Source organism: Orussus abietinus, unplaced genomic scaffold (genome assembly GCF_000612105.2).
Source record: "Orussus abietinus isolate OABI.00-Male unplaced genomic scaffold, Oabi_2.0 scaffold19, whole genome shotgun sequence".
Classification (NCBI taxonomy): domain Eukaryota; kingdom Metazoa; phylum Arthropoda; class Insecta; order Hymenoptera; family Orussidae; genus Orussus; species Orussus abietinus.
This window is the reverse complement of record NW_019395981.1, coordinates 349150-357028: the sequence shown is the minus strand read 5'-3', so window position 1 is coordinate 357028 and position 7879 is coordinate 349150. Positions and strand designations below refer to the sequence as shown.

Below are 7879 nucleotides of genomic sequence, written 5' to 3'. Positions count from 1 at the left end.
TCCCGAATCGAAGGTGATCAAGGCTATCACATTTGCTACCAGCGCCACATGTGTGTGATACCGCGATTCTCTATGGAGATTGGCGTTACATTTTTGTGACCGTTTTGACTGCTTTTTAACAATTTCTACTGTGGTGATTTCCTAATGAGATCGAGCTATAGAACATGCTACATTTAATTTCATGAGGGGTACCCAGTTTATTTTTATTGTAAATTTTATTACAAACGCACAAGCATATTAACTAGATATTTTTATTTTGAATTCAAATGAAATTAGAACACGAATATTCTTCCGGTAAGTGCTGTTACCTTTTCTTCTTCCCCTAGAAATGATGCAGAGTAATGTATACAGAAATAGTGAACTGGATATGTGAAAAATTTAAGACGTAAAATAAAATCTGCAGAAACCTTCTGTTTCTTTTTCTTCTTTTTAGAAGCTTTTAGACGTGCATAAATCTCACGCCACCAACGTTGGATAATCTTCGCAGCTCGGAGTCTCATGAACTTCTCCAGCTTTTCCGTAAAAATTTGAAGAATTGCCTCTTCTCGCTCCTTGACGAACGAGTTGTATATTTTTAGCTGTTTGTCCATCTCTATCTGCATCAAGATTGGTTTAAAATTACCTAAAATTATTCGACATGAGATTACGATGCATCTTGGTGAACGCACTTCCAGTTCCATTTTTTCTTGTCTATCCTTTTCATATTCCTCATTCAGCTCCTCTAGAATATTTTGCCTCTCCTTAATTTCAACGTCAAATTTGTTGATTAAGGCCAGAAGTTGAGATTCAGTCTTAAATCTGGACACATAATTTTCTCAAATAACATTATTCAAGTACAAGTAAAGCATTCGGCTAGTCGATATTTTCACTCACCTTTTAGCACGTATCTCTTTTTCTATTTGTAAATTTGTCAATCGAAGCAACTGAAGATTATTTTTGGCATTTTCCACAGATTGTTGTAACTCGGTTTGCTTCATTGCCGAGGCATTGAGTGCCCAAATTTGCCTCCTTTCAGATCGAATTCTATTTAGGAAAAAATTCGTTTGTGCTGGTGTAATATCGTAATTTTGTCCATTTAAGGATAGAAAATCTTAAGGGAGAATTACATGCCGGATTTGATGCCTTCTTCGCATTGTTTATTAACTCGATCTACTAACATTGCGTCCTTTTTGTATTGAGAAACTACAGACTTTGTGTTGGCATAATGAAGAGATCTCTGCAGCTCCAATAATCCGGCAAGCTCTTAATTAATTAATCGTTATAATCAGGATTCACGGACCTTGAGAGATTACAGGATTTTAATTGAATTCGTACCAGACAAGTCTCGCTGAGCATTCTTATTTTCTCTCCAAAGCTTTCTGAAATATAATTCCTTGGTTCTTTCTTCTTCGGGAGAGAGACGTAATTTCGAGATCACATGCTCTACAAAGAACTTCATATACCGAAGAAATAATGACGATTGCAAGGAATTGTCTTTTTGTAAAGACTGGACCATTTTCCGGATTTCGGGATAACTGTTCAAGATCTAAAATAAATTCAGAATACCTTAATTACTTAAATTAAAATGATGATAAGTTTAAACAAAGAAGGCAATTCAAATAGTAAGACGTCAGGAATTATTTATGACATTTTGTATGATGAAAGATAACTAAGTTTAATAATAATTAAGTAAAAGTGGGTATACCGTAATAGCTTCATAAATATCTGCACGATGGTCTAGTAAGGTACACCATGACGAGGACTGACTCTCTCGTTTATTTATTTTATTGTCAAAATGGGTTTCACCTTCATTCTTAACTGAAACGTAACGTTAATAGTAAACCATTTAAATTCCAATTGTAGAAACATTATAGTTATTGCAAAATTGATTGAACTAATCGCAATAGCAATGTACCAATCTCGCCCCTTCGAATTTCAGTCATTAATAAAAAAGTGGCTTTTATTTTATTTGCTTCTTTTTTCGTCAGAATTTCAGGTAATTTCAGATGCTCAATTAATGACGGCAAACAGGCCTGTAATTATACATTAAATGTACTTTCTTTCACTGTAGATTCGCGAGAGGTGTATATGGATCATTCTTTAATTAAAATTGCAATTATCGTCACTTACGACGAGTTCTAATTTCTGAATAAGTTGATTAAATAGACGCTGTATACGCTCCAAAAAAATAGAAGTTTCAATTTCAGCTACTTCTGGCTTGTCAGATATTTTCATCGAATCACTGTCGATTAAATTTCTGGATCTGTCATCTTCGCTTTCTTCGTCAAGAGAACGAGATCCTTCTTTGGGTGGGCATCTATTTCATTAAATTTTTTAAATAACGTATGTAATGTACTCAAGCGCATCATGAAACACAATTAATGATTGAGGTTATTTTTACTTGATATTAAGAATACTTACAAACATACATTTTTTGGCTTAATAAAAATCCCGCATGGTAATAATTCTGAGGAAATTATATCTGAAAGTGAGTGATTTTCTGCCATTTTATACTAATAAAGTTTATGCCATCTATATTTTGAATCTGTAAGGTGTTAGTGGTAATATCCATTGGTTTTCACTGTTGCTTTTATTTTGTTTCGTCACAGTACACGAGTGAAATTATAATTCACATATTTCAATTTTCATTAATTATATTTAATAAATCATTTGGTTATTTTCGTCGTAACGTAATTGAATCTTTTCTTAAAGATTGCCTAATTAATTACAAAGTTGCATCGAGTGCTATTAACAGTCTCTATTTTTCTTCAATATCAATTACGATATCGTATACATATATACAACTGTCTAACGATCACAATTTTCAAGGGCAATTTAATATCTAATAAAGAGATATAGCTTAAATACTAACAATGTTAATGTAATCATTTCTTAAATATGTCGTTTTGTAAATCATTCAATTGCATACAAAAAAAGAGATACTGCCAAAGCATTAAGAATGTATTAAGGTGATATACACGAAATTATCAACAAATACTGATTTTCTAATTGCTCAAATTTCAATTCAATAGAGATCCAATATGGAATGTACAGAGATATTTAAATAAAAGTGAATGAGTCGCAATTGTCAAGTATAACGGATTATATACTAAAACTAATCGTTTCCATTTTGTATGAAATTGAGACAATCTTTTATGTTGAGTCCACAATATGATTACAAGTGTACGGGTACAATAAATTAAAAAAATAATAGAAACTTTTTTAATATTAAACAGTTCAAAAAGCAAAGAGTATTCGTTATGTATGAACATATAATTATAAATGCCGATGTACAATTAAGCCATGTTCAGTCACATCTACACAGAATGAAGAGGCGAATTTTTTCGAAGAATAGTTTTCAAACGTCTTACAAATATTACTTATAATTGTTCATCGGAGCGAAACTGCATCGCTATTGAACCAACGCTCCGTGCAATGCGTTATGAATATTCAAACTAACGTGGTTATGCGTATTTCTAAATTATATACTTCTCCCGTGAATTAATAAAGATCTGCAACAAGTGAAGTCGTATATATTTAATAGTAAATATATAATTCTCATTATATCTTAATTTAGAATGCATTTATTCTTAATATGTGAAAGTCTTCTTTCCCTAGAGTAAAATAAAATTTGGTATGTTTCTTGTCATGTGATTATTTAACATTTTACAAAGAACGAAGATTTCAATGTGAATTTTTCATCGCCGTCTTGAATGCAAAGCGTATTTTTTGGAGGAAATTCTATTCATTTTTTTAATTTTAAATGCAAAACGATTCGCGGAATGTTTCTGGAGATTCGGGTCTTTTCTGTCCAGCCAATAATCCGAAAATTCTCTGCTATCTGTGTCTTCATCAAGCGAGGGGTCACATATTTTCGAATTGCAAACTGGCTCCGTATTTTCGTCGTGTTTAATATTTTCTCGAATATTTTGCCTAGCATTGGCACGATTGAAATACCATTCCGAAGCACGATCACGTTCACGGAACTTTTCTCGAGAACGAGACCTAAAGGATTAAATATAAATTAGTCGTGAAATAAATGGAATAGATTATGGTTAATTTGCGTTATATGCTGTATATTCTGTGTGTACATACCTCTGGATTTGCCAGTTATAGTTGAGTAAGTTTTCCAAATTATTCTGACTTTTTTCTCTTTTATATTTAATTTCATTCTTCTGTTCAGGATATTTTTTACTCTTTTCATGATTTTTCCTTTTCAAAGAATTCTTATTCAAGTCCTTAGAATTATTGGCTGCGTCTTTCACCGAATCAAAGAATTCAGATTTTTCATATTCTTGTTTTTTTGTAGACATTTTTGAATTATTGCCAAGTACCATTGGACATTCTTTCTCGTGTTCTTTCTCATGTTCCGGTAATGCATTTCTCGTTTGTGTATCTTTTTTATGTTGAGTGTTATCATTTTTGAGTGTAATTTCTGAATGTTCATTACTGCCGGTAATTACGGATTTTACATTGTTTATGGCATGAACATTCACATCACTGTCAGATGGAGAAACGTTATGCTTCGTTTCAACTAAAATATTGTGAACATGTTCCTGCGAATGAAACATAAAGCATATTAAAAAGTAAAAGAAAAAGACATCGAAACAAAAATTATGATTACAATTAGTAAACAATATTAGTAATTCTTAAATAAATTGAGAATTACCTCCTTTCCTGTTTTTACTTTTCCACTACATAGTTTATCCTCTTTACTGCAAATGTCTTTTTCTGCATTCTCCTTTGCAGTATATTTTTTTGTCTGTATTTCTGTATCGCAAGTTTCTTCTTTTATCCCATCTAATTTCTTTGGATATGATGTTTTAGATTTTGTATACAAATCCACTTTATTTGACAATAAATTTTGATCAAATGGCAACACATTAACTGCTCCGGTTTTTACATCGTCTTTACCATTTATATTGTAACGAAATTTATTGGACGGTATGTCATCATTAGACTTTTCATTTCTATTTTTTTTAGTTCGGTACTTCTTTTTAGAAATATTCTCATTTGAGGGATATGTTATATCTGGGATAGAATTATCACTTATAGAATGTGCATTTCCACTTGGAGTTAATACTGCACATGAATGTTTCATACTTTTATCTTTGGGTGTCCTCTTTGTTTTCTGATTCTGTTGTTTCTCTAAATCTTTAACACTTTTTAAGTGGTCAATGTTTGTATAAGTTTTTTTAAGAATTAAATCGCAACTCATCAGAAAGGAGTTATTTCCCGATAATGACACGAGTAAGTTATTATTTGACATTGTATCTCTTAGAAGGCACAATCTTTTATTTAATTTACGCCTGACATTATTTAGTTTTTGTTGGACTCTCATTGTTAATTTGTTGAATGTCTCTGACAAATCTGCTAGAAGCAGACGGCATATATTCCTGACTTTATCTTCAGCATCTCGTAAAAACCTGAAATTAAATATTTTATGTGTCAATTCTAATAAAATTATTGTATTTTCATTGTGAATGGCTACTTGTTAGTCCCACACGAACCTGAGTTCTGCAGGATTTTCATTATCACTAAATTTTGCAGTCACTTCATTTAAGGTCCTTTTGAATGCCATCAAGTCTAGAAGTACGCTAGGAGGTTTGCAATTTACAGCCTCAGAATTGGAACTACCTTCGATCCCTTTAATAACCGAGCACACTGTGTCCAAACATATCTGAAGCTGTTCTAAAATTATAATATCTGGATCGATAGTTAAGTCACTTGACCTTTTTTGGTGTTTCTCAGCATTTTTAAATATCTTTATTATATCTTCAATTTTTTCTTCATGCAAATGCTTTTCAGAGAGCGAGGTAACTTGAAGAATACTTTCTTTAATTTCATTCAGTACACCTTTCACTGTTTGAAAAATAAAGTATATTCTTTAAAAAATAAATGAAATTTGTTCACACTCAAGATCTTTCATACAATGGAATTTTCCTAATTCACAATATTATCAGTTTATGAAATTATAAGATAAATTGACGTCTACCTTCACTCAATTCTTTCACTTGATCAATAAGGGCATTACTTTCAACTTTAAGGCTTTCAAGATCAACTGCACTTGAAACAGTACATTTACTATCCATATTTAAGATATGCCCAGCACCTAGACCTACAATGGCAGCCAGAGAACATGCAGCTAGAAAACTTATAACTGCTCTGACCTGGATAAAGCAAACAATACAAGTTATACATTTATACTAAAACAAAGAGAAACAATTACAAAATTCATCTGATCAAAATGTACAGCACCACGCAGTTTTAAAAATATTTTCATTTTCATCATACCTGCAGAGGAGTTTTTTCATACGTGTTTATTAATTTCCTTAATGCGTTACATGGTTTACTTTTGCGATCAGTTTTATCCTTAACTCTTTTAGTCACAATGACATTTTCTGTATCACTTTCTGTAATAACGGATACACCATCAGAATCTTCAGCATGCGCCTCACTTAATGCTCCGTTTTCTTTATCACATGGAGTTTCTATGTCACTTCCAAGAATTTCAATTCCCTAGAATATACAGGTCAATTAATCACTGTATTCATATTACCGTGTTAATGTGAACGAGTTATTAACTTAATCATATCATAGTTTTCAAAACGTGTTATTACTTCCAGAGCTTCTACAGCTTCACTACTAAGATCTGTGTTATCACTCTTATCGCCACCGATGGTCTCCAGACAATGTTTATCATTTTCTTCTGATATATTACCATCGGGTATAGAATTTCCATTTTCTCCAATTAGCGTCCACTCAGTGTAAGACACGCTGTCCTCGTTTTTATCAAATTTTATATCAGTGTTATTAAATACTGGTTGGGCCATTATTTGCTTTGGTTTGTTTTCAAATAGTGCAAGTCATAACATCTACGATAATAAAAAGATAATTAACCATATGGGAGATTTTTTAATCAATGTAACAAATTACTGTAAATACAAACTAAAAAGGCAAGTCATTCTTATATTCATGGTTTACAGAGGAATTCTCCCGATAAAGAATATAATACAAGACGTTAAATACAGTTTATGTATGTAAATAAGAAAATATTGTCTAACATAAATGTGCTTACTTGCCTTTTTCTGCTATAATATACAATGAAAATACTGTTTTACATAAATTCTCGTCTAATTTGGTTATTCAAATAAACCCTTCAAGCCTGTAGTAAATTAACTCGTGTTAAAACATTAATTAAGGCACGCGCGCATTAGAGGTAATTAAATATTTAGCACAAGGTAAACAAATCCACTCACAATCTTGCATCGACATTTGTGTTGATTTAGACTTGAAAGTTGTCCTTAAAGTTACAAATACTCTTTAATTTCGTCGAGTCTTTTGAAGTGATAGCATCTTCGACGTTGATTTCTAGTTGCTAAATTTTTTCGTCGTTCTTTGTTAGCTTTCACTTTTCTTGGTGACGTATTTGCTCCACTATATTTGCTCTCTACAAATGCGATAAAAACAGTGACAAAAAGATGATCACTGGAAGTGTTCTTTAATATTTACAGTCGGTAATATAGGAAGTGAATTTCACTTTGAGAAATCCCTCATATACAGAGTCGCTTTTATATCGTTCCCATTACCGACCATGACTGTGCTGCCCCCGGTGAAGAATGTGCACGACTACGCACTTGGCATCTGTTACCTTAGACCATATATATCTAGACCTTGCATTGGACCTCCCACTTCAAGATTTTCAGTAAGCAGAATGGCTTTAAATGTGTAAGTGAGTTGTCAGGACACGTATTTGCATACGTCGTTACCCCTTCTATTGTAAGACGGCTACATAAATAAGAGATGAGCAGAGATGAGTTGGGAAATTGCTCACGGGCAGGATCGTACGATCACATCCTGTGCTGCCCTCTGGTTTCGTATGTTAGCTTACGGGCACACT

General features: G+C 32.4%; 2 protein-coding genes across 4 annotated transcripts; both read right to left on the bottom strand.

Annotated features, from left to right (window-relative positions):
- Positions 1–234: 234 nt before the first annotated feature.
- Positions 235–1821, bottom strand: LOC105699781. Its single transcript, XM_012425072.1, has 5 exons — positions 1315–1821; positions 1107–1242; positions 874–1023; positions 408–798; positions 235–322 (listed from the first exon to the last, which is right to left on the bottom strand). The coding sequence occupies exons 1-5, from the start codon at positions 1493–1495 to the stop codon at positions 305–307; spliced, it is 876 nt and encodes a 291-aa protein (XP_012280495.1). The 5' UTR covers positions 1496–1821; the 3' UTR covers positions 235–304.
- A 536-nt stretch (positions 1822–2357) lies between these two features.
- LOC105699904 (probable DNA repair protein RAD50) lies at positions 2358–7498 on the bottom strand. Of its 3 annotated transcripts, XM_012425320.2 has the most exons (9): positions 7239–7498; positions 7062–7144; positions 6600–6854; positions 6274–6498; positions 5975–6149; positions 5490–5841; positions 4649–5405; positions 4075–4535; positions 2358–3984 (listed from the first exon to the last, which is right to left on the bottom strand). In XM_012425320.2, exons 3-9 carry the CDS (start codon positions 6810–6812, stop codon positions 3678–3680), a joined length of 2490 nt encoding a protein of 829 aa, XP_012280743.1. In that variant the 5' UTR covers positions 6813–6854; positions 7062–7144; positions 7239–7498; the 3' UTR covers positions 2358–3677. The 3 variants fall into 3 exon arrangements, with proteins under 3 accessions (XP_012280743.1, XP_012280742.1, XP_023289631.1); XM_012425319.2 differs by lacking the exon at positions 7062–7144 and having other exon boundaries at positions 7239–7497; XM_023433863.1 differs by lacking the exons at positions 7062–7144; positions 7239–7498 and having other exon boundaries at positions 6701–6847.
- Positions 7499–7879: the final 381 nt, after the last annotated feature.

Bases quoted from the DNA above. Each gene is read 5' to 3' on its own strand.
- LOC105699781 (XM_012425072.1), bottom strand. From the start codon at position 1,495: ATGGTCCAGTCTTTACAAAAAGACAATTCCTTGCAATCGTCATTATTT. The intron at 1,243-1,314 runs GTACGAATTCAA...TAATTAATTAAG, and splicing joins TGCTCAGCGAGACTTGTCTG to AGCTTGCCGGATTATTGGAG. The intron at 1,024-1,106 runs GTAATTCTCCCT...TTTCCTAAATAG, and splicing joins GAAGGCATCAAATCCGGCAT to AATTCGATCTGAAAGGAGGC.
- LOC105699904 (XM_012425320.2), bottom strand. From the start codon at position 6,812: ATGGCCCAACCAGTATTTAATAACACTGATATAAAATTTGATAAAAAC. The intron at 6,499-6,599 runs GTAATAACACGT...TGTATATTCTAG, and splicing joins AAGCTGTAGAAGCTCTGGAA to GGAATTGAAATTCTTGGAAG. The intron at 3,985-4,074 runs GTATGTACACAC...TTAATCCTTTAG, and splicing joins TATAACTGGCAAATCCAGAG to GTCTCGTTCTCGAGAAAAGT.